General features: G+C 41.1%; 1 protein-coding gene across 8 annotated transcripts in view; it reads right to left on the bottom strand.

Annotated features, from left to right (window-relative positions):
• The window catches only part of STXBP4 (syntaxin binding protein 4), a 144,155-nt gene that overhangs the window by 12,877 nt on the left and 104,268 nt on the right, over positions 1-27,010 (bottom strand). For 7 of the 8 annotated variants that reach the window (XM_075071836.1, XM_032805690.2, XM_075071838.1 and 4 more), the window contains one exon: positions 13,985-14,042. In XM_075071836.1, the coding sequence (XP_074927937.1) occupies positions 13,985-14,042 (58 nt within the window). Of the gene's footprint in view, positions 1-12,293; positions 12,904-13,984; positions 14,043-27,010 lie in introns of those variants that run through there. The other variant, XM_075071837.1, reaches the window with a different exon arrangement.

Here is a 27,010-nt window from a genome sequence, read left to right as displayed (position 1 = left end):
GTTCAACTTTATGGGGGGATTAATTCGAAGAAAAAATTGGGTAAAACTGGGTAAGTATAGTAAATCAATCTTGGGAACAGCTGGTGAAGACAATTTCCAGAACTCAGAACCTACAAGCACTTTGGGAAATAATGTGTTTTGTATTCATCAGAACCAGATTATCTGAACTTAAAATAAACATTTTTTTAAAAAATAACTTCTATTTAGTTTTTAGCTGCTTGACTCTCTCCCAGGATTACATTTTATAAGAAACACCTGTAGGGAAGGCGCATAGCATAAGAGTTGCAGATTAAGGGCCTGAGGTGCTGAGCAGCTTCTGGAAGATGGTGCACTTAGCACCCATTGGTTTCAGGGAGACTGAGGGCACTGATCACCTCCCCAGCTCTGATCCTAATGTGACACACAACCCCCCCAATCACGCTGTGTTTCTCTGAAGGGGCTGTGGGTTTAGTAGTTAAATCAGGGGTAGGCAACCTATGGCACGGGTGCCAAAGGTGGCACATGAGCTGATTATCAGTAGCACTCACATTGCCCAGATCCTGGCCACCTGTCTGGGGGGGCTCTGCATTTTAATTTAATTTTAAATGAAGCTTCTTAAACATTTTAAAAACCTTATTTAATTTACATACAACAATAGTTTAGTTATATATTATAGACTTATAGAAAGAGACCTTCTAAAAATGTTAAAATGTATTACTGGCACACGAAACCTTAAATTAGAGTGAATAAATGAAGATTCGGCACACCGCTTCTGAAAGGTTGCCGATCCCTGAGTTAAATAATAGAAAATGAAAGCCCAAGAAAGAGTCCAGTTTATTCCTTGATTAAATCCATTAAACAGCAGTGTATTATGGGCAGCTTCATGAGAGGTAACCATCACTGAAAAGATCTTTTATTTGTCCAGATAGTGGTACTACTAATGGTATTAATAAGAAGGTGCAGCAATACACAAATGGCCTGGTCTGGAAACTTCTGAGTAATGGTCTGCTGAGTAAACTGACCCGTGCTGAGTAAACACCTGGAATTGGTGATGGGGTTAATGATCGTTCACTTACGATTCAAATCTCCCCTGGGTCAGAAGTGATTGAGTGTTACCATCATGTGAGGGTAGTTCAGTAGCCTGTGTGCAAGGGGTCGCAGGTTCCCAGTGGACATGTGACTACATCAAAAAAACCCAACTTCCTGTGTGGTAACTTCTTGACAGTCCTCAGCAGACACCAAGGACTGTAAAGATTAGTAGTGGCCTCTTCCACAAAGTGGCAAACCGTGTTCCAAGAATGGAAGAATGAACAGGATTTTGAACTCACCAAGTTTCCAGTCCCTACATGGAAATAACCCGGTAGCGGAGAATTTGACCCTCAGTCACACCTGTGTAAAGCTGGAGTAACGCTACTGCAGTAAACAAAGATCAGAACTGGTTCCAGTCACTTTGGTGGGATTTATGAGCGTACAAGGGAGACAGAATTTAGCTCTAGGGTTCTGCTCACAGGGAGGAAATGTAAACTGCTCCATGACTTGCTATGCCAGAACCTGATTGGGAAGTACAGTTTCTGCAGAGGACAAAAGAATTTTTCTGCATTCTGGTGCCTGATATTGGGAAAAAAAAATTCCTGCCCCACACCCTTCAAAAAAGCTCCAACCCAGCCAGAAGCTGCTTAAAGTCTTAACATTCTTGTATTACAAACTCATGTTATCATAAAAGCCAGTGCCAAGTTCCCTTGTATTACCTCTAAGGTCATTTCCCTTACAACAATACAGAATGAATTCATTGAAAATCAGAATAGATGAATTCACTGTAATCACATATGCTGGGAGTTGAACTATTTTAAAAACTTTAATATATTTTTCATTTTTCAAGTAATTCCATTCTGCTTATCCAGACTTCTTCATGTAGTTTCCATTGGCAAAAGTATTCTCCATGTCCCATGCTAAACTGTTGTTGAGTGCTGTTAATCAGAAGCCCCACCTCACTCTAGAGGGGTCTCTCTGCCATCGGTAGATGCAAGTGATCTCTAGACATGATTTTCAGAAGTGACAAGTGATTCTGGATGCCTCCATTTTTAACTGTCCAACATGAGACACCTTTAAGGGGCATGAGTTTCAGACAGCTGGCCCATAGCACTTTCCAAAAATCAGACCCATTGAAGATGTCTCAAATTGGGTAAAAAAAAAAAAAGAACTCAAAATTATGGGTCACTTTTGAAAATCTTGATCTGACCGTTGTTAGTTTAAGTTTGCTGAACACTTTGAAACTCTTTGGATGAAAGGCTTTATAGCAACGATACTTAGCACATACAGTCCTCTACCAACCTTACCTGACAAACTCTTACAACATCCGTGTGAACTATACAGCTATTATTATTTGTATTTTACAGATGGAAAAACTGAGGATGAGACATTAAAGCAAATATTTTCAAAAGTGGCCTCTAATTTTGAGTGCCAAATTTATGACAAAGGCATGATTTTCAGAGGTGCTGAGCACCAGCAACTCCAACTGGGCTCAATACTCAGCACCTATGAAAATCAGCCCTACTGGCAGATGCTAAATTCAGCACTGAAAAACTGGTGGCAGTTTTGAAAATTATGGTGTAAATGCCTTGCCCTAAGTTATACAGGGAGACAGGATCAGGAGATACTGGATTGCAAATGCCAAACTCAATCCAGCAGATCGTGCTGTCTCTCATTATACCAGTGTGAACTCACTTAAACAGGAGCCTTGATGTTGAGTGTAGAAGTCTACTCCTAAAGAGAACTACTGTGGATTCACTAAGATTTGAACTAGGAAGAAGATTTCACAGACATGTAGACACTGTGGCTATCATCAAAATAACCTGCAAATTATAAAATACAAGATGCAAATCCTTTCTGCCACCCACCGTATGCAGTGATACTGCAAAGGTGCGGCTGTGCTCAGAGGCCTCTGAATCCACAAAGGGATGGGGCAGGATCCGGGTCTAAGGAACTAAGAGGAGTTCCAACTTTGTAATGCAGTGGAAATGAGTAGGGGCAGGCTTGGTCACAGAAAAGCTTATCAGCCTATAGCTTTACAGTTTCTATTTCGCATTCGGTAGGTAAATGCCTGTAAAATTTGTTTTCCTTTTAAGATGATACATTTAGCCCTACTGCTGTAAACATTTACATTTATACTATAGAACAGCAGTGGCCAATCTATGGCTCCGGAGCCACATGCGACTCTTCAGAAGTTACTATGCGGCTCCTTGTATAGGCATCGACTCCGGGGCTGCAGCTACAGGAGCCAACTTTCCAATGTGCCAGGGGGCGCTCACCGCTCAACCCCTGGCTCTGCCACAGGCCCTGCCCCCACTCCACCCCCTCCCCTGAGCCTGCCGTGCCCTCGCTCCTCCCCCTCTCCCCCAGAGCCTCCTGCACACCACAAAACAGCTGTTTGGGAGGTGCAGAGAGGGAGGGGGAGGTGCTGATAAGTGGGGCTGCCGGTGAGTGGGAGGTGCTGGGAGCAGGGGGACTGCTGACATGTTACTGTGGCTCTATGGCAATGTACCTTGGTAAATTCTGGCTCCTTCTCAGGCTCAGGTTGGCTACCCCTGCCACAGAGGTTGTCCAGCTATGATCAGTGCTTTGTTATTCTTAAATTCAGTCATTAAATCATAAATAGATTCCTGTAAATATCCAGTTTTCAATAAAATCAATTGTGGTTCGTTCTTCCTCTCCCTAGATACAAATATACTGGACATTTATGATCTATTTGATGTCATCCATTAATTATAGGACTCTAAAGGGTGTGACAAGCCATGCTTTCAAGGTGGATGCATGATTTAGTACCTTGATTACAAAATCCACCATAACATTTTTTTCTGTGCTTTAATGGTCTGTCTGTTTTTCTGAGTATTATCTCAGACTACCTGGTTACCTACCATAGAGCACCTTCTCTTCTCAGCTACACTGGTGGATACTCAGAGCAACTACACTGCCTTCCATGAAGTCTCTCAGTATTTACGATGGTGTAAAGGACAGCAGGATTTGGCCCTTGGGCACAGACTCATGTGTCTCTATTGTTTCCTACAGATACAATATATGGTCAAGGAGAATGTGACAGGCCTCAGCCATCTGTCCCCACCATTTCCTCCTCATTGCACGACAGAGAGGGATTTTTAAAAGGATGTCTCAGTTCACAAGATATTAGTTCCTTCAAATGTCAGAAAGCAGGCTGGTTCGATTCATAGATTATAGGGCCAGCAGGAACCACTGTGATCATCTTATCCGACCTCCTGCATAACACAGGCCATAGGAATTCCCTAAATTCAATCCTATTTGAATTAGAGCAGATCTTTTAGATAGATATCCTTGTCTTTTGATTTTTAAATGGTTTGAGCGATTTTTACTGCTTTTAAGGTGTCAGAAAGTACTAAGAAGTCTTTAAAATAGCTTAACGTTCTGCCTGCGAGCTGTGTCTACTCCTGCATGTATTTGCTACAGAAACACTGATAGACGGAATAGAATAGGTTTACAGAGCAATGGGGTGGACAAAAAGAGACTAACACGTCTCAATGTATACACAAAATCTTTTGCCGTTACAGCAAAAGGAAACATTCTTCCTTGGCAGCACTCTAGGGCATTTAAGCACACAAGAAAAACTTCTGGTTCTTGGGTGAATTATGGGGAAAAAAAAAATTAGAAGTACTATCCCTTCCTTTGCCATAAAATAGATGAATAAACACTGGCCTCAGTCTACCTAAGCATTCCAGAAGATTGAAATATCTGGGAATTCACATCTTGTTCTCCAGGAAAGACTTATTTAAAGTACAAGTTGTGCTTTCAGTGTCTAAGACAGAATAGCGTATGTTGAAGTGTAGGAACTGGCTTCTGTTAAGCAGCAAGAAAATGGTGTTTATAGGGGGCAAAATCCCCAGCTGCTACTTACAAATTTTACACATATGCAAGAAGTGGGTGGCAGTGGGAGGGAGAATAGCAAGGCCATACCTAATTTTAGGTGCTAGTCCCATGATGCAGAGCTTCCATATGTTAAAGATGAAACAAAGTAGGAAGACAGAGGAGATTAACTGGAGTAGGTTGCTTTTGAAGAAAATTAATGTCCTTTTCTATGTTGTTCTTCCACTATGATTCTTCCCAAGCAACAGCAACTAATGGGATATTACATGGCATCAAAATACAGCCTGCCAATGAAAGCATGTATTGTCGCACAGGCTGTACTGACAGAATGTTATGACTCTCCCCTGAAGTCTTTTACTGCCAGATCATATGACTGCATCAAATTATGCCCCCATTTACATTAGTTACAACCCCCAATTAAGTCAATGGGGATTGCATCTGAAGAAAATCTGGGCAGAATTTGTTCCATGTGTCTAACTATCAAGAGTGGTTCAAAGTGAACTTGCTCTTATCAAGATGAAATGGTATTTCCATATGAATGTCTCCCAACTGATCACTATATACACATTTCTGAATGCATGGGATGGCTCCCATGAGATCACATGAACTGCGCCCAAGGTCCTGGGTTTCAGAGAGGAAATTCATATGGGGGAATTATAAATCCTTTTGGAATCTGAGTAATTGGATTTCTCATGCTCATAACTGGATTGATGCTGAATCACGTCCTGCACAGGATATTTTATTCCCCTCAAAAATGGCAATAGAGTGAATGTATCAGATAGGCTGAACTGCTGGGGAACAAGATTAAGTCACCTGGGGTCTGAACTGCAGAAAGGCCGGTGAGAGAAGCTTCCATACTCCTGCTTCTTGCCAAATAGCATTAACTGCTGCACTGCTTTTAGACTGTAGTGCAGCGATGCAGTTGGATGCCACTTCCTCTCTGCAGGTGATCAATTCACCATAGACCGTAAACGGCAGATGACAGGCACAATTTTTAAAAGCCCAAAACATCTTCTCCTAAGTACCAGAAGATCTGAAGATATGCCATGAATTCAGAAAATAAAGAGAAGGTATTTAGAACCACTTTACGTATGTGCCAGCCAGACTGGAAACTTCTTATGGGATTGCTTTTAAAAATGTCAGTGTCTACGTGCCTTAGAGATCTCTGAACCTTTATAAGTTGGGAAGTAAAGGCCATTCCCTTCTCCTTCCGCAGCACTTAGAAGAGAAATATGAATCTAATCGTACAGAAGGGAAAAGGGTTTTCAATACCCAATTCTGTATTCTGTTATGTAGGAAACTCCTAAATGCTCCTGAAGTGCTCTTGGCTGCTAAGACACATGGGCCAAAGCATCAACTAAGCGTCACCTAGAGTAAGTTGGTAAAACTTTTCAGAAACCACTGAACCAAATTCACGGATGTAGGTTATACCACTGCTTACATACCAGGTTAAATTGGTCAGAAAATGAGTGTAAGTGGCAAAGCAGTGCCATCTCTACCAGTGGTTATGAAAAATGAGTGCCGCTTACATAACTTGTTGATTGTAGCAGGAAGGTAAGAGATAAAATTCAACTTTCCCTTCACATTACTTTAAGTTGCATCATATTACTTCAGACCCTCTTGGGACCAAGTTCAGTCCTCACTGACATCAGTTGGAGGCACACCCATGTATGTCAGGGACCCTATCTGATCCCCACTCGCCACTCCATTGGTAGGATTTATATTCATTTTAGACCCCTGAAAGTCAAGTCTGTGCAAATTATGCTCACTTTTTCCACCAGCGTACTAGTGTGTAACCCACAGCACCATTTACATCACTTTTGAACTTTTCCCGGCAACCACATACCCCGCAGACATGGCCTTACTGCCCATAACAGCTTCAGCTCCAATCATGAGGTACTACTGCAGTTTGAAAGGTAATTTCTCCATGCTTGCTAGTGCTTGACCATTGGATGCTTAACAACGTGGCTGATCAAAAATGAATAAACGAGGCACTAAAGTGCCCTAATGGGGGAGATTAAAAAAATTCTCAAACATTTTGTTCATGTTCCAGCTCTAACTCTCAATGACATGTATACAAAAATGCATCCATGTAAATGTTTTATTCATGTCAGTTATTCATACAAGTGGGTTTCACCGTAGTATATAACAGAAACCAGCTGGTTTACTTCTTTTAAACTCTGATTTCTCATGCACTTCATACTGTTTCACTCCCCTTCAAATATATTTATAGAAATTTCACAGCAAGCTATCTCAATCTTATGTGATATTCAGCTTCTGTCCTGGAATGCGTTTATTGCATGAGATCCACAAGAGATAGAATTAAGAGTCCCAACTACCTGACAGCCCAATAAAGTACCTTGCATGTGAAGCAGCTTATTAATTAAAAATAATTATCTTTAGCAAACTGTAAAATCTTAATTAATTCAAACATAGTCATTGCAGTTTCTGTTCACTCCACAGCTTAACAACATGTTAAGAAGATGACGGAATTCAAATTTAAGGTGAGTTTACATGTGGCAACATTTGGGGAATTACAACTGTCATGACAACCAAGCCACATTTCAATGCCTGGTTGTACCCACTGGAGTGGTAAAATAGTTCCGAGTACCTCAGGACTTAAGCTGTTCTAAAGACCAAAGAGAAAGAAAGGATTGAAATTCACAGCCAAACAGTACAAGAGGGCTACAGAATTAGTGCTAGTGCTCTAAGTACCAAGCATAATCCCCATTTGAACATACAACAATTAAATTAAATCCTACTGAACAGGATCAGCTGATTAGAAGCACCTCCGGGTATGTTCCTTCCAGAAAAGGATACCTTTTCACCTTATGTAAGGTGTTCTGGAAATTTGTATCACACTTTGTTAGAGGTAGGGGACTTCTGTGGCACTTGCTTCTTGCTGTAAATAGTTAACTTTCAAATTGACATTACACAAAGGGATTCACCATTCTCTTATAAGGCTGTCCTGCAAAGAGCCAGTTTTGGGCAGGCTTGTGCTCCGTGCAAGCTCCTTGGAGCCAATGGTGTAAGCAAAGTCTGACTTTGTCCACAAGAAACAATATCCAATTACATCTGGAGTAAGAACCGTTGCACCACGTTAATCCCAGGAGTGGGGACAGCTCTTGAGAGTGAGAGATTTCAGACAGTGGTCACGCCCGGGAACTTTGCACTCTTTCACTTCACATATCAAGGAGGGTGTCTCTATGCTAATCTAGCAAAGGCCGATGTGGACAATGGAGTCTGGGATATCCCACAGAGGGTTGTGATGACAGAGATCCAGAGGCCCTAGCATCCTGGGTAAGGACTGTACTAAGAAACAGCTGCCATTGTTGATTTCTAGATAAGGATTGGAAGTGTGGAAAACTTCATGAGAAAGTCTGTTCTTGTGAGATTTCCAGTCCAAATTTGCACACTCAACCGGTGAGGATGATGTGGAAAGCAGCTGAACATCTGAGGCTTTTTCTCTGCTGAACTCCCGCCACAGAAGGTTCATTCTCTACTGATCTGCACCTTATTACCACGTCAGCAAAAGTTTAACTTCAAAGTGCAGCTCTCAATAGAATCCTCTCAAGCATATTCAGCAGGTCCAGCATTCCACTGAGGCAGCAAGATAAACGAGAAGCTGCATTTGTGACTTTCTACTGGTCACAGAACCCAAATGAAAAGAAATTAGATGAACAGTGAAATGTGACATTTCTTCTACTGTGTGAGACCAGTCATTCTGTTGCTATTATAGATATTTAAGCAACCATGGATTTTGCCAACTGCTACAGCTGTTGTCATTTCTTTAGGCCCCAGTTTGGCTTTCAGTCACACTGGTATAAATGCAGGGTAACAAGACTGTAGCAAGTGGAGCAAGGACCTCAGATTTACACAGAGCAGAACCTTCCTTCAGCCTGATCGACTGAGCAAACCAGCCAATTCTTTTATAAGCCAAAAGTGGCAATACCTTATTTTCAATGTTTCATGTAAAATTCAATTTGAGTACATCTCCACAAAATGAGTCTTTTACTTTATCGGTTTTATTTGCAGAAACTGCAGCATATGTAAAATTGTATTGGAAAGCACTACTTGTTTTAATTTCCTAAGTTATTTCTTCACGACATTCCTTGGTATACATCTCCTGCAGTAACCTACATCTGAAAATAATCAGCATTTTAAACACAATGGCTCAAGCAGAACTTGAGTGCTGCAGCATATATGGTATGTTCTGAATCACTATGAGAATACTGTGTCAGCTCTAATATATCTAGCTGTAGGCACCAGCGATGAATTAAAGACAATGTAGTAGTAAGTTAAAAAAAAAGTTCCTGCTTTTGCTGGCTGGCAAAGAAACTTAAATACATGACTTTACATATAACTTCCACAATGGTCCAGGGGAAAATCATTTTCACCCCACTGCAAAGGCCTCACTTACCACCCTCTTCATCTCTTATGTCCCTTTGTGGAAGTCCTCTCCACAAGCAAAATAACGTGCCTAATCACTCATAGGAATTGAACAATTTGCCAGATTAGGCTGCTAGCAGAAGCAGCACATGATTAAGATTCACCGATTATTAGCTTAACAATGTACTGAACGGGCATCAACCAAAATTTTAGCTGACTGTTCTTCTAACTGGTAAGAGGCAAGATAATGTTGCTCTGTGAATAAGCCCCTAATATTAACACAGCTGTGTTTCACCCACCTGATAGAAGAATAATATGCTAACTTAAATCACTTCCTGTCAAAGTCTGACACACACACACACACACACACACACACACACACACACAGAGTAAACTGTTTGTTTTTCCTAGTTTTTTCCAGTAGAATCAGAGAATTCAGCTAAAACAATCTTGCTCTCACTCACTGAGAAATCAAGTGGAAAGGTTTCTACTGACCTTTCCAATCACAAGGAGGCATCTCAGCTGATTAGATCAGGAAGGCAAGGGAAATACAACACAACTTGCCCGCATATGCCCTTTTCTAGATAACGTGGTTCATACGTGAACAGCAGCCGTGACAGGCTTAGGTAGAACAATAAATTTCCATCCAGCTTCAGTGAAAAGTTGACAAATATGAACAAAATGCGATGGATAGGAAATTGCAAGGCTAAGTCCAACTAAAGCTGGCTTCGAGTGTGTTTGGGATTTGAGTCCATTGTGTCCACTGTACCGGTTCAAAAGCATCGATCTGAATTGTGCAACTCTCACTCAGATTGGGGAACATTTACTCATACTAGTTGTCAGTGGGGGTGGAGAATGAGTAAGTGGTAACTACCACGAATAACGGTTGCACAGGTGGGGCCACTATGCTTTGCACAGTAAATATATGGATTCTATCCCAGTATGATGAATATAGTAAGAATACTGGGCTTGATCCTGTCAGGTACTAAGCACTCTGGCCCTGACCCAGCAGAGCACTTAAGTACACACTTAACTTCAGGCACATGAATAGTTCCATTATACAATGGGGACCTACTCTTGGGCTTAACGTTAACCACATGCCTAAGTGCTCAGCTGGATCAGGACCAGAATACTTAGCACTTTGCAGATATACAGTATCTTCTCATTTGGGTCAGGATTAAGAGCAATTTGCTTGTCCTATAAAAGAACAGGTACAGAACTGAAATATGAATGATTAGGAACGATTTACATGAAAAATATATGTCTAGCTACTCTCAGGATATCAAGCAACTTTATGTTCATTTCACTGCCCATTTGAATTCTGTCAGAAGTAACAATTACATTTTCAAGACCACTCTAGTATAAAAGATGGTGAACTGGATCCTGTTCCGTGATAAGGCTGCTTTGTGCCATTCCAGCAACACACAGGAGCCTGAGAACCATCTTAACTGATTATACAGAGACTCGTTTAGGCAAGGGGATCTGGAGGCACTGTATCTTATTCTGATACCTAGGAACCTTCACTCATCCTAAGGTTTCCTTGCCTTAATCCCAAATTACATGCATCAGTATCTCACTTTGTGCAGGTAGTGAACAGATAAAACTGAGTATTTACTTTTGGGGGTCAATGTTGCTCCCATTAAAATCAATGAAACTCTGGCTATTAACTTCAACAGAAGCAGGATCAGACCTTAACTCAGGTAGGTCAACAATAAAATATTCATTAGACACAAGCAGCATATTACACATTGCTCTCCACAGGACATATCTGACACGTGACTGTTCCCTGCTGTTTGACTTTACAGCATTTTGGAGAATAATGAAAATAAAGGTGTAAGGGATACCTGATATTAACTAAATAAACAGTTACTAGAGACTGGCCTGGGGATGCAAAGTTTGCATCTAAAACTGGATCCGAAGTCTTACAGAATGCAGGGTGCTCAGTTTGGATGCTCAGTTCTCATTCAGACTCAACATAACATTAGCTCAACTGTTTCATAATAATGCTAACTTTGCTTGCTAGTGTCTTCCACCGAAGGATCTCAAAACACTTTGCAAACATAAATCAAACTCACAAACCCCTGCTGACAGGCAGGTAGGTCTTAAATAATCAGCCATGATCTTTCACAGCAAAAAGCAGACCTTTATATATTAGGATACAAACAACAAGACAGAGGGGTCCTGATCCAAAGCCCACTTTAACATCAGTGGAAATCTTTCCATTAACATTGATGGGCTTTGGCTCAGGTTCAAATGGTTTATAATCATGTTGGTATCCTAGATCTATAAGGTATTTTGCGATTCTTTACCTGTGCCATGCATCTGTACATGTATCATACTGGACGCTTTCGCCTTAAATTTAAAGATATTTTCACCTTTCCTTCACTTGTTGAAAATAATGAACTTGCACTACTGACTTTTTTCTTTTAATCTTTCAGAAAAAAATTATGAAGGAAATCCTGTAATTAAGAAAAACCCAAGAGCACATGACAAAAAGGGCCTGATCTTAGTGCTTTGTATTTTCTAGTCTCCCTCCTCAGGGTGATTACTTTTAAAGCTTTGTAGAGCTTGTCATAGTAATTTATACCACGTTTTACTGTATCATCTCAATGTCACCTCTCCTCTAGTCTTAGGAGGGTTGTCAGAAAATTCATTCAACTGCAGGTGACGTTTGGCTACACAGATTTTTCCTTAATCTTATTTTTGGTGACATAAGTTTGTTTGCTATTATAACATCTACGCTATACTGCACACGCTGAAATGATGATGCATTATTGACTAACATAATGAATAGATTTAATTAACCAGTAATCACCAGCAGCACAGTTTTTTTTTTTCCAATCTCCTCTCATCTTTGGTAACACTAATACAATGGAGATGACAAGCACCCTGCCTGTTGAGACAATGGTAGTTATACTATACACCAAGCAGATCATGACAGTGAGGAGATAGCCATATATGTATTTTTCTTAAAATAACAGAAATTGAATCAGATTATTTATTTTTCTTTGGCTTAAAATACTCGAGATGCATACTGACAGCAGAAGTTTTTAATATAGCTAAAATATTTGCATTGACAAGCACTGAAATGCACAAAGAATATGACAAAAGATCTTGGTAACAGGCCCAATTTCAATGGCAATATTCACTGAGTAAGGGTAGGCTAACCTAAAGGCAGTGAAAATTTGACTTGTCAGAACTCTGTGATTTTAAGTTAGTGACCCTATGATTAACATCTTAAGTGGAAAGCTTAGCAAGTAATAACTTCTCTTTTAAATCAATGGCAGGAAACTTGGGAGTCTCTTGTTTACTTTATAATTATGATGAAATGCCTACCACTCTGCTCCTTCAATCCATTACAATAACAGAACAACTTAATTCCAGATACAAAGCTGGCTACAAAGTCCATTTTCTACAAAACAAGAACATGACTTTCTGACACAAAAGGAATGGTTTTAGATATAGTCTGATTGGGCAGCTACAGAGGGTAATCATATGGTAAAAGACATTCTGCTGGGACTAGTTACAAATAGAAACTACCACGTTAGTCCTTTTCCTTGTGCAGTTTTCTGGGTGAAAAGATTGCAGATGGAAGTTGATTAGGTTTAGTCAGTGTCTGTCAGCATCTAGGCTTTTAACACTTGTCTGGATACAAAGAAAAACTGATTAGTTTTGTACCAAGCTAGCCAGTACTCCTTCACAGCCAGTTCTTGACGAAGTACACGATACAGAAGGTAACTGACTGGTCTACTCAGCGGATTGAAGCCTTTACACACAAAAGAGACTGCAGAAGGAAACTGATTACCTATTCATTTTCCTCTGCTTTCTGCATGTGCAAAGCTTTCTGGCCCTACAGAAACTGTGATGGGTGACAATATGCATAGATGACAGAGGACAAGATGATAAAGGAAGACAAAAAGAGCAAAAAGGGAGGGGAGAGGGAAAAAAAGAATAGAAACACTAAAAAGGAAACCATAAAAAGAGATGAAAAAATGTATTACTGGGAAGTGCTCAGATACTATCTGCTCAGAATAGAATAAAATGATGCACAGACACCAAGCTGTGTCCCTGAGTTGTCTATCTGGCTGCCCAGGAAAAACTGCAGACAGTGCAAAGGATTCTGAGGTTTTGCTTAAGTAATATATGGGGCACAGGTGTCATCTCCCAGATTCAACAAAGGTGTCAGTGCATCTAGAGAGCCCTAAGGTTTGTGTATTACTACGGGAACAGCTCCTAGGGTTGGAGCCAGAGCTACAGCTCCCAAATCACTGAGTACTGTCTGATGTTTCCCCAGCACTGAGGCTCCCAACCAGTTTTAACACTGACTTTTTCATTTTAGCATTTGAATGTTCGGGCCCATGAACTTTTTAGGGGTTGGGATTTTCCCATCCCTATTCGCAACATTGAAAGGATCAAAGACTTTTGAAGTAACCAAAACAAGATGAGGTTGGAAGTTAGTCACCTGACTATCAGTGAATTTCAATAGGATTTCCCTTGGAATTCTTTGAAAAGCCCAGTCTCATTGTATAAGTCTGTCCCTAAAAGAGTCTATAAATGATGTCACTAACAAGCTGTTTATAAGAGAGATGATGTTTCTTGTCATGTTATTCATTTTAATGTTCCTCCTAGAAAGTTTAGATCTTTTTACCCCGATTATCTGAATCTCTCCCTATCATTCTCCAGATGTGATAGAAACTGCTTACATAGCTTTGATGCCGGCACTCACTTGATAAAGTACTTGATTCCATCTGCTGTGTAAGCTTCTTCCCATCCATAAGGTAAGCCTAAGGTGAAATAAAGAAATAAAATTACTCTCAAAGCTTGGAAGACACCATGAAATTACATTTTGGTATGGTAATCATTAAAATACTATAGCCTTCAATCAGGGCATACAAATATTACTTTCAAAAGCCTGTTAGTTTAAAACCATTAAGCTTCATTGGACATAAGTATTACTGTATTATATTAAAAAAAACAACTATGTCACAAAAGCATTACCATTTAGCTAAAACCTTAATCATTATTAGTCTTACTTACAAATAAACTGATAGTCTGGAAGAATTTTAGGGTCTGACTCCTAACAGGCTTGAACTTTGTGTTATCATTCACACCTAGGCAAAGAAGGTGTAAAAACAACCACTCTGATTTGCTAATGTTTGTCACCTACTTTGCACAGGTGTAAATGACTCCACCAGGTAGCAAGCTGAGTGGAATCAGGTTTTTTGTGGCCTTTACAATCCTGAATGTAACTCCTTGGAAATTTACTAGCAAACCTTTGTGAGACAAAGAGCTAGTTTCAGAGAAAAGGTATAGATGTTTCCATGCTAAGTACAATTTACAAAGTGCTACATGGAGTTTTCAGATGTGTGACTAGTCAATGGGAGTCACGCACTTAATGCCATAGCACTTAACGTAGTGAAAGAAAACTTCTGAGAAGATAGAATTGTTATATATAATAACTAAGCTACCTGCTCCTTTCTCCACAGGTAATTATTAGAAGTTCTGAGAGAGAACTTTGGCTATACATACTGGGTTTTATTCTGAATGTGACCCTGTGTGAAAGACTGTTGATGTGGGTGATATGTTTCAGAAAAGCCTTTCAACTAGACTTTTACCTGTGCTGTGCTACACTTCTCTTTTTCTCTTTGAAAATTCAGTGGATAAAGGAAAAGTTAAGGAAAAAAATGCCACAGCAATAGATGATGTGGATTAAAGCCAGGATCACACTCTTAGTAGACACTGAAAAATGCTGGAGAAAGTAGCAAAAGTCAGTATGCAAAGGTGATCCTGCGTTTGAACAATAGTTTATAATAACTTAGGTAAATCAAAGTGTAAGGACCTGAGAAACAACTCTTTGGAGACTGGAGGCATACGGACATGGATGTATATTGTTCTGTGTGTGCTTTCATTTGGAAGGCATCTGGAATCTTAGTGAGCTAGGAGTTAAAATGTTTTTGTTCAAGCCCCGCAGTATCTCAAAAAGCAGCTCATCAGAACTATCTGTGAGCTTGCTGGATTGCACACAGCATAGAGTGTCTGAGAAATTCTCCATACCAAGGCAGACCCCAAGAGCACAGGCATTAGATACCCTTCCCCTAACATGTCCAGCTTTCTTCCTCCCATACGCCTATCCAGGGCAGTAATCCAACAGGATCTCTAGCTTTGCCATTCCTTCATTCCAAAGGCTTTCAATGTTTCTGCTTAGCTATCTGGGATGGGAAGCTGCCCAACCTCTCCTATTGGAGCTGATCCACTTTGTATAAATAACTATTCTTTGGGGGGTGGACGAAGAGAAAGACTCTACTGCCTGACATTTTGGGCACTCATTTGGGTATGGGAAATGCAGGTTCAAGGCCATGCTCTGAAACAGGCAGATCAGAGACTTAAACCTGGGTCTCCCATACCCCAGGTGAGGGTGCCCACGCTCGCTGTTTGCAGAAATGTCATCCTGGACCTGAGAAACCTTCCTGACAAAAAAAATAAAAGTTTCCATTAAAAGTTCTGGTTTTGACAAATCAGAATTTTCCTATAAAAAATTGTCAACCAGCTCTAGCCTTTAGTTCTCAGACAGGACCAGAGTTCTTTGCACCTGCAGAGGCACTGCTTTCAAAGGGTGTACTGAGGCTGCAGGTGTAAATGATTTTTTTGGACATATCTGAGGCCCAAATGCAACTAACAGAACACAATTGAAAAGCAACAAGCTGTGCCACTAGCTGGGCAGAAACTACAGAGCTGGTGAAGAAAAGTCCTGAGTTGGCATATGCTGAACAGCCCCAGTGGCCTCAGTGCTATTTAGCAGAGCTTTAACTGAAGAAAAGTTCTGTTGGACATTTTCTAACCAGCTCTAACAAGCAATCTCTCTGAGATTCAGAATTTTATATGGCACTACCCATGCCCATTGTATCTACTATAAATCCTCACAATCCACACCTAAAAACAATTTCACATACTATTCATGGGGGAAAACAAAAACAACCCTACAGAAGGCTATCGATGCATGACAGCCTCCAGAACCTGACACCCATTAAGGAAGGAGGGGGGAAGAGAAGGCTGTAGTAAGTTATTAACATGTTGTCAGTGAATTTACCCTGGTGTTCAACTATTGTGAGAGGAAGTAGATTCAGTCCTTCTGTGATATTATATTATTGGTTGAAAATTTATACATATTATATTTATACATATACATATACATACATATACATATACAAATACATATACATATATGTATTTGTATATGTATATATAATATATATAATACATATATATACACATACATATACAAATTATACATATACAAATTATATTTATACATATACAAATTATATTACATATATTTATACATATACAAATTTATACATATTATATTGGTTGAAAATTTATACATATTATATATTTTATACATATAAAATTTGTACATATTAATCTTCCACATTTTCTTTGAAAATAGTTTATTAATGCATATTATAGCTTGTGAGGAGGAATAAGGATGAAATTCCAACCTCTCTACATAGTTCCTTAAAACTGTAGTTATACTATTGTTTTTAAATATGGAGAATCATTTTCTGAAATCAGAGTAAGTTTTTGAGAGAGACAATCCTTCTCTGGAACTAGTGTGATCTAAACAAAACCAGAAAAGATAGACCCCTTGTGATACTAAGGGAAAAATCTTGGCCTCACTGAAATCAGTGAGTACAAGATTTCATCCTTTATGTACTTCTGCCTTCTCTGACCCTTCATCATTCCTGCAAGGATGTCACCACATGCCTTTTCGAACATTAGATAAAAAATTTCTGCATAATCACTGATGAAACGTCAGTGATTGATTTACTTTCACACTTTTTAAAGTCCTCTTTGTCAACCTCTTCATTTGTCAGTGACAACTTCTCCACTGTCAGTGAATTATATGTTTAGATACAAGCAGTTGCCTTCATGACAGAATGTTCAGAATTCTTAAGATCTCTAGTCAGCCAAGCATAAGAAGCAAATTGAAGAGAAATTGAACTTCACAAATTTGCAGAGCCTCTCCACCCACCCTTCTGTCTCAATGCTGTTTATAACTATGATATTTTTGATTACAGCAAAGGAATGCAAAGTCCAAGAACTGGATTTTGTCTGATACACTGGGGGTTTGACCAAGCTGTTTCACTTCATTCTTGTAAATGAAAATTATAAGCAGGTGACTTATTCAAAATTTTAAAGAAACCATAAAGTTTTAGTGAAGAAAATTCTCGACAAGGGAGCACTTGAGCATTAATTATCATTATTTATGACTGCATGTCACTTGTAAAAGAAGCTTTTGAGACATTTGCTATTGCTATAGCAATCTATTCTAATTTGGCTTCTTGACTTCTTCTGCATCAGGTTAAAGCTCCTCTTAACCCAACACTGCTAGTTTCATTTCCTATTTTTCACCTTTTGGCTCCTTAAACTCCTCTGATTCCTCTGTTGTTACTGCCTCCTTTATCCTTTTTCTCCACTCTTAGGGCTTTGTCTACACTTAAAATGCTACAACAGCACTGATGCAGCTGCGTCACTACTGCACTTCAGTGCAGACACTACCTACACTGCCAGGAAGAGTTCTCCCATCAGCGTAGGAAATCTATCTCCAGGAGAAGGGCTGGCTCCAGGCACCAGCTTAGCAAGTAGATGCTTGGGGCGGCCACTTCGGAGAGGAGCGGCATATCTAGCTATTTGGTGGAGGGTCCCTCACTCCCGGTTGGAGTGAAGGACCTCCCGTTGAATTGCTGCAGATTGCGATCGTGGGTTTTTCTTTTTGGCTGCTTGGAGCGGCAAAACCCCTGGTGCCGGCCCTGTCCAGGAAAGGTGCTAGCTAGGGCGATGGACTATTTCTTCTGTTGACCTGGTGCTGCCTACATGAGTACTTAACTATGCCACTCAGGGGTGTGGATTTTTCACACTCCCAAGGAATGTAATTATGCCAACCCAATTTTCTAGTGTTGACCAGCCCTCAGTTTTGTGCTTCCAATTCTCATTGCTCTGGCTGTTAGCAAAGAGCTCCCATGTCTTGTTAGTTGTTTCCTTTGCATCCACTGCCCCTGGATATAGTGTTCACCTCCTTCAAACCTACTTGTTATGTGGAATCATTCATAAGCTGATCTACTTACCAGTGCTATCTCCACACCCTCTTGGGCAGAACTGTTGCCCCATATGTGGCTGAAAATCATTAAGTACTTCCATTTCCAATTGTTAATGGGAGTTGAAGACGCTCGATAACACTCAGGACTGTGTTCTGCAACCTAAATAATCTGGCCTACATAGTATAAACTCACTGAGTCTTATACTTCTTATGTGTTTCCTATTTGCTTTGTAAAGTGCTATATTTGTAAGCAGAGTCAGGATGAGCTCTACCCTGACATCTGGTTGAAAGAATTTCAGAGAGTGTATTTGCATAGGCACATCTACTCCATCCCAGACTGCCGAACTGTGGGATTGCTTTGTGACAGAAATGACTCAACCTCAGTTGGGTGATACTTGCTAGACAAGGGACATGGGTTCCAAAACCCAGTGAATTGAGAGAGGCTGGGGACAGGTATCTGTGCCTGGTGGTGTAGGCTCCTTGTGGAGCCAGAAGCACCAGTTCCACCTACTCCTCTCTCCACTGTGGAATGTCAGAGTTGATTTTTTATTCCCTTAAGAATCTAGATACAGGTTACTGAGCTGAACTCACTTTGGGCTAACGGTGCACTAGCAATGGGGCTCCCCTACTACAAGCTGAGATCACCAAGAGTTGAAATCACTAAAGAGCTGGAATTACTGAGCTGAGAGCACTGAGTACTGTGTTAACTAGAGGGGGAGCCTGAAGCTATACAGCAGAACAGAGCAGCTGGCAGAGTGGAGTGGAGCAGTTTGTGGGGACGGCTGGAGTGGATCACGGGACAGCTGGTGGAGCAGAGCAGCTGGCAGAGCGGAGTAGCTGTGGGACGGGTGGAGCGGCCCACGGAGCAAGTGGAGCCGAGCAGTTTGTGGGGACAGCTGGAGCAGCTCACGGAGCGAAGCGGCTGGCGGAGCGGAGCAGTTTGTGAGGATGGCTGGAGGAGCAGAGTGGAGTGGCTGGTAAAGCGGAGCAGTTCGTGGAGAAGGCAGAAGCAGAACCCCGTGGAGAGGCAGGGCAGTTGGCCCCGGACCACGTAAGGTGCCCCTTTCTACCCAGGCTGGGGGGAGTCTGCAGATAGACTCTCGAACTTTAGGGTTGCACTGACCCAGGACAGAGACTTTTGGATTGTGGGACTTTTGGGACTGTGGGTGATTTGGGGGGTTGCTGGACTCAAGAGCCCAGGGAAAAGAACACGGTCCAATTTTCTGGGGTGGGTCTTTGCTCACGGTTTGGTCTAGGAACTCTAGTTGAGGTGTTTTCCCAATTTAATGCTTGTTGTTCATCTCATGTAATTAAACCTTTTCTGCTACACCGAGGCTCTGTGCTTGCGAGAGGGGAAGTATTGCCTCTTCGAGGTGCCTAGGGGTGTGTGTAAGATTTTCCCAGGTCACTGGGTGGGGGCTCGAGCTGGTTTGGCATTGTGTTATTGACATGGAACCCCTGGATACTGAACCCGGTCCTTGTTGCTGCCAACTCAGAGGGGCAGAAGGGTTACATATTCATTTGTGGAATTGCATAAATAATACATCTTGGTTATGGGTGGCTGCAAATTCCCTCTTTCAAAAAAATAAAATACATTTTAGTTCAAAGATGAATTTCTTTGCAGCAAACAGAATGGAGTACTGTGCTGATTTTTTGTTACATATATTTGAAGTTTCCAAATATAAGTACAGTAGCATAATGGTACCTACAGTTGGAAAAGATCTATTTTATGATTTAGTGAACCTCTCATTGTAGCAGAATCGTTTCGATAGAGGATATATTAGAAATTAGACCTAGGAGAGATTTAAAACATTTATTAAAGCTAATGTTAAAAAAATTATGTACTACATAGGTTGAGAAAAGAGTATCTGTACACCTGGGTATAGTGCTCAGATTATCCACAAATACAGAGTTTGTTTTTAAAAGTCATATGCTACATAGAGTACATAAACAGCAATAGCCCAAATGTAGGAGAATAAATTTAACAATACAATTTAGATATTAGAATCCAAATACTCAGGTACATTACTCATGAAGAGTTGTACAGAGAGTTGGTTGTGGAAAGCAAAATATATCAATGAGTGGAGACTGTCCCTCAGTAATTGTAATTGAGAATTAGGCGTGTTGTTCTGATCTAGATGGTCAAACACACCCCTGAACTACGAGAATAGTCTCTCAGATGGGATTGCGCAGTAAAACGAGGACCCGTTGGAGGATCTCTCTCATAGCCATAGGGCCGTTTGACCAGTAGAGCTTCTGGATCCTAGAAGCTGCTGCTGGGTCGTACCAGTGACTTATGTTCCTTCTCCTGGCTTCTCTCCTGTGGTGGTGGTGGTGGTGGTGGTGATGTGAACAGTCGGTGTGTTCTCCTGAGTTCCCATCCTCCCAGATACGATTTCTGCAGACAGGTCTTTAGTGAGTCCATCTACAAAGAGGTCAAAGTCATCGAAGGAGGCTGTCCGTGCCATCTCCTCTATCCAAGCGGCTTGCCATGGTGTGGCGGACCTCACTGTGTGCTGCTGCTTCTCTGGTTACTTCATTTCCACAGGCTCAGACTGGAAAATTGCTGTGAGATTAGCCTGTTGCCTATTTTCCTCCCTGTGCTGATTATTCTGTTTGACTGGATCTTGAGGAGTGATCTCTGGAACGAGGGAAGAGTCTTCCCTTACAGATTTTAGGGCAGCACTTGTCCTTTTAGGAAGGACAGTTTTTGAGGCAGCGGTACTGACCATTTTAGGGATGCGGTCTTGCTTGAGAGTTTCCAGAGAGATGCTGGTCCTTCTGTGTGTGAGTTCTGTCTGGAGTGGGGTGTAGGGGGGGTGTCTTTGATGTAGTATGAGACCTTCTTGGGGCAAGATCCTGTTGGGTGGTTTTGGAGGCCATGCTGCCTAGGGGTGAGGTCCCATTGTGTGGTCCTACCAGCAGCAATAGCTCCACCACTGTCTGGGTCTCGCTGGGTAGCTGTGCAGTGACACTAGCATTTCCGAGGACAGGATCCTGTGAAGTTACCTGTGGGGGGGGGGGCACTGACCCTTCTGATAATGGCATCATGCTGGCTGTTCTTTGAGGAAGAACTAGCTGTCTGGAGACGGCGTTGCCTTGTATAAGCTGCAAGGAAGTGTCAATCCTACTCTTGGCAGGGTCCAGCTTAGGGATATTTGAGGCAACACATACTCTTTCAATGGCAGTATCTTGTTGGATGATCCCGGGGACAGGGGCTGTCCTTCCCTCAGTAGAACGTTGGATCACCTTTTCGTGCTGTGGCTCTGGGGGAGTTGCTGAGATGCAGTGGCCAGAGTATTTGTGCAGCCGGAGCTGGAACATGTGGTGTTTCTGCATTCAGAGCAGAGATGGGGTGTTGACAACACAGACTGGTAGAGTCTGACTGTTCAGGAGTGAGAAATCCTTTGCAGGTACTTGATGCAACTTACATTTCTTCTGTGTCTCAAAGGCAAGTCACAGAGGGCACATCGGAAGGCGATCTGTTTTCTATGGTTTTTTTTGAGGTGTCTGCTGAGAGTGTCAAGGTACTGGAATCCTCGGACCAGATAGCAGAAGGGGCAGAGAAGGATGTCCGCAGGGAGGGGATACTGGAGGTAGATGCAAACGTTCTCCTTTTCTTTCTCCCTCTGCTGGATGGGCTTCAGTCGTATCAGTGGACTTGCTAGATGGTTCAACTTGATCTGGGAGAGTAGTACAGAGAGGTCCAATGGAGCAAGCCTCTAGTGAGGTGTTGAGGTCCCACTAAGGAGAGGCTGGTCTGTGAGGAGAGGCTGGTCCTGCTTGCTGAGGTACCTTCTTGTACAGTAGGACAATCATCATCATCATCAGGATCTTGGTAAATAGAGGAGATGGAAGAAGTTTTCCTTGTAGCATCCTTCTCCTGAAAAGCAGTCGAGATGATGTTTGTACTGGCTGTGATGTCCCAGAAGATCATCCTTGAGGTGCAAATCTCCCTGCAGCAGCATCTCCATGGGTTTTCTTAGAGGAAGGGCTGCTTGTCCCATTGATGCTGCTCATCTGCGATGTCCTGGAAGTGCTGAGGATCTTCTTAGAGGCTGTTTCCCCATAGGCGTTCCGTGAAGCAGCAGTGGTCCGAGCAGCAGCTGAAGATTTCTGTAGAATCAGCAAGGGAGCTATCATCTTCTTCATCTATCCTGGAACCTTCAAAGGAGCATGAAGGTTTTCTTTTGAAGCAGTAGAATCCATCTTCAAAGCAGGAGTCTTCTTCAGAATAGGAGGCCGAGTCTTCTAGAAGGTGTAATTTTTGCCTCAGTAATTAAATTGATAAGAACAGATACTACACTTCATCTTCGGTTTTGATTGTGTTTCCTTATGTAGAAAAGTGCCTAGTTTCAAGGGGCCGTCATCATGAGCTAAAAATAGCTAAGTAATGCTGCTCTTTTCAAATAAATTAACTTAAAAAATATTTTAAAAAATATTTTCAAAATAGAAATGCAATAGAATTGCTGATCAGATGTACATGCAGGATACCAAACTAAGTTCTTATTTAGTTTATGCTCAGGCAAAACTGCCACTGATTTGCCTAAGTAAGGGCTAAAGACAACAGATCTAGGCCCAAGAAGTCCCATTTTTCATATATTCTGACACATTTTCCCAATGGGAGTAAGGGGCACAGAGTTTGGCCCTTAAGTCACAATCCAGCAAAACACTTAAGCACATGCTCATCTTTAAACATGTGAGTAGTTCCACTGTGGTCAAGTCTAGATTGGGGCTTTCATGAATAGCATCTTAGGTACAAAATAGTCTTATGTATATAGCGGGGAAGTCTGTGTTCCGTTATGGGATTTGGATGTCCTAAACAGAGTCTTACATTTGAAAACTGAAGGGCTCAGTGATGCAAGGCCCTGAACACTTTGGCTTCATCCAGGAGAGTTCTTAAGCTCATGCTTAACTTTAAGCACATGAGCAGTCTCGTTGACAATCTGATAGAAGATTTTTATGCAGAGCTTGTGGAGTTCTTTCTATGGCCTACTGCTGAATGAGAATTAAAATAAAAAATAAAATGCAATGAACGTTAACTGGAGTGTGAATATTGTTTTCTTTCTTACCTTGTGGTCTGGGTACAGTCTGGATTCTGGACACTCATTTAATCATTTGCTGAATGCTTCTAATGTTCAGTAACTAAAGAGAGGCAATGGCCCCAACCTAGTACCACCTGTCAATTGCTGTATTCAAGTGCTTAAAGTTAAGCACATGCTTAAGATCTTTGCTGGATCAGTCCACAGTGTTCAGTGCCTTACCCTCAATTTTCAAATGTGGAGACATTTATAGATCTTCCAAATTCCATATCTGGACACACCAACTTCCACGTGGTGCATAAAACTATTTGGTACCAAATTTAATTTACTGTTCACAAAGGCCCCAGTCTAGACTTCACTTGACCACAGGGGGGACTACTTACCTACTTAAAGTTAAGCATGAGCTTAAGTGCTTTGCTGGATTGTGGGTTAAGGTGAACCTCTTACTCCCACTGGTGAGCAGTTACTGTAAAAAGCAGTCTCATTGAATTCAAAAGAACTCTCATGACTGGGACTGAAATGTTCACAATCTAGCTCTAAATCAATAAGGCCCTGATCCACAGCCCACTGAAGTCAGTGAGAATCTTCATTGACTTCAGTGGGCTTTTGGTCAGGGCCTAGACATGCTTAAGTAATTGTCCAAATGCATGATCTAAAAGTATTGTTAATGCGTGTTGGAAAATAGGGCCCTAAGCATCAAATTCTTTTCATAAAGGAGGTTTTGAATAGAGCTCATCTCAACATCCACCAATGCATGTGATATATCCATGCATGCTATTATCAGCTGTTATACCTTCTCAACATGACCTATGCATCCAAAATTCATTTGTCAACAAGATTAAAATCTTTGGATCAGATCCTCAGTCCCTGCTCATTCTCCCTTTATGCCATTCTGGCATGGTGGAAGGGAAGAAGAGCTGGGTATTCCATTTGATGGCTCAGTGCAACCTGGTTCTGGACCTTGATAACTAATGAGCGATGGGGACATGCCAATCATACAGCCACAGTGAAATGTGCTATGGTGACTCAGGACTGGCAGAAAAGACCCCTAAGGGCTGTACCAGCTGGCATAGCTTTGAGGCACGTACCGTATCCTCATGTGTGCCAAGCAGAGGTCAGCATACCTGGGGAACTGGCCATTTATTTTTTGATGCTCTCAGCCATACGTATTGTATTGTCTATTCCTAATGCCTGAACTGACTGTAAAATGTAGGTAGAAAGAAATAGCTTTCAGAAATGAATGTGTTTGTATGCCACTCCATTCTTTAGGCTCTCTCAAGGCTCGCCTCAGAAACAACTATGTGTTTTCATCTTATGAATAATGCTCTGCTAAAGGGACATTCTATTCCTATCTTCCACAAATCAAATTCCATTCTAAGGACTGGATCTTCTCTTGTTGTTGATTTATTAAAATAGAGATGGAATCAGTCAAATAAAATCAACAGAAGCTTGTGTTAACTTACAGTATAGCCGGCTTTTTTGCTTGCTTTTCTCTCCACATATTTCGGGTCCTAGAAACTGTGCTTCAGGCTAAATATTTTTTCCTTACTTCTAATGGTCAGGGCTCACGAACGTCTCACATATCATCTTCCCATTTCATCTTTCCCATTTCTAATTACAAGTGTTGTTAAGCTCTAGAATAGGCTTCCAAAGGAAGTTGTGAAATCCCCATCACTGAAGGTTTTTAAGAACAGGTTGGACAAACACCTGTGAGGGATGCTCTAGGTTTACTTGGGCCTGCCTCTGTGCAGGGGCTGGACTGGACAACTTCTCGAGGTCCCTAGTAGCCCGACATTTCTATGATTATTGATAAGATATTAATTTGATCCAACTGTGTTAGAGAACAATCTCATTCGCGTCCTATCAGCCACTTAAACAACTACTGCACAGTTGATAAAGATTGGTATAAAAAAAAGATACAAAACCTATGAACTCAATGAAAAAAAAAACCTTTTTGGGGGTGTGGGATTGGGGGAGAGATCTGGATTTGTTAGACCATCTGACAGTGATAAATTTTAAAGTCTTTTATTACCATTTGTAAATTATGAATGTTACAGCTAATGTTCTCCAGTTCACCTTCCTCTAATACTGGCCTGGGAATAGCTTGCTGAAGTTGAGTACTCAAAAACAGCAAATTGAAATATATTAATAGAACTGCTCAACCAGCTGATTTATCTAGTGACATATTAATAATCTGAATAGTACATGTGATTACGCTAGTCATCACAGATTGCAGCAGCCCTTTGTTCTCCGAACTTACAAAATGAAGAAATCTACATTTAGACCAAACTCTTGACTACATTAGTATGTGCACTAAAGTTCTTCAGCAGTTAGTGGCAGTTGCATGCATCTACTCAAGGACTGAATTTGGCCTTCTGAATCTCAAAGATTGGTAAAGATGTCACCTCATAAAATAGTGGTTTATTTTTAGAGAAATGTATAACTTTCAGTGATAACTCTAATGTTCTGAAAAACAACTCTGGAAAACTACTGGAAGAGAATATATAATTCTATTAGTGATGAAATATTGATATGGTAATTTCAGATAAAAGCTTTTCATACTGTAAGATCACAGACAATCTTCAGCTTCAAAAATCAGAAGGGAAAAGCTCAGCTGAGATTCGTTTTTATTCAAGCAGGAATTTAGTGGTGGAAGAAAGAAATAAACACACTACACTGAATCTGAGCAATAAAACACCTTCTCTTGCTTAGCTGATGGCAATCAAATCTGTCTAACTAATTACACACAAATAGCTGAAGTCAACAGAGCTTGCCGAGTGTACTTAAAAATAATACTGCTATAAAACATTCTGACTATATTTTAAGGGAAGAGCAAAATGTAAATTAACTACCATATTGTTTCTGTCGCCAAACAGAGTTGCTCTCCTTCTGAAGTACATGGCATAAGAAATTCAAGCATTTGTTAATAACAGGTTAATGAATATTAAATCCTATTAGCAATTAAAAATACCCCAACCCTTATGCCATTGTAAATGTGTGCTGATTACAAACATACACATTGAGGCAGATTCTGCTCTGTTACCCCAGTGAAAATCCAGAATACTTCCAGTAGCTACAATTAGGTGCCAGTCCTAGTGCAGCTATACCAGCTGCTGGCCACTGACTGATGAACTGGTACTATCTCTGAGTGAAGATAAGCCCTATGTTAGTGACTGTAAATTCCTTGAGGTTTTGGGGTGAAAGATGCCAGTGAAGTCCAAAGCATTATTACTATTATTTTTGGGACTTGTCTTCACTACTGTGCAGCAGCAGCACTGATGCAGCACGTCTGGCAAAGAGGTGCTATGTCAACAGGAGAGCACTCTCCCACTGACATAATTACCCTACCTCAATGAGAGGCGGAAGCTATGTTGGCAGGAAAGCATCTCCTGCCAGCATACAGCAGTGTAGACACTGCTTTACGTTGATGTAACTTACGTCACTTGGGGGGAGGAGTGGGTTTTCCATATCCCTGAGTGATGTAAGTTACATCGACTTAAGCTGTAGTGTAGACAAGCCCTTAGTCTTTAGAGGGAGAAAAAACCAAATATTAACATGCTATAATAGGAGAGTAAAGTATATCATATAAGCATTTTTAGGTTGCCATCAATAC

The sequence above is a fragment of the Chelonoidis abingdonii genome, chromosome 13 (genome assembly GCF_003597395.2).
Source record: "Chelonoidis abingdonii isolate Lonesome George chromosome 13, CheloAbing_2.0, whole genome shotgun sequence".
NCBI classification, from domain to species: domain Eukaryota; kingdom Metazoa; phylum Chordata; order Testudines; family Testudinidae; genus Chelonoidis; species Chelonoidis abingdonii.
Note: the sequence above shows the minus strand (reverse complement) of the source record. Positions and strands in the feature narration are given on the sequence as shown.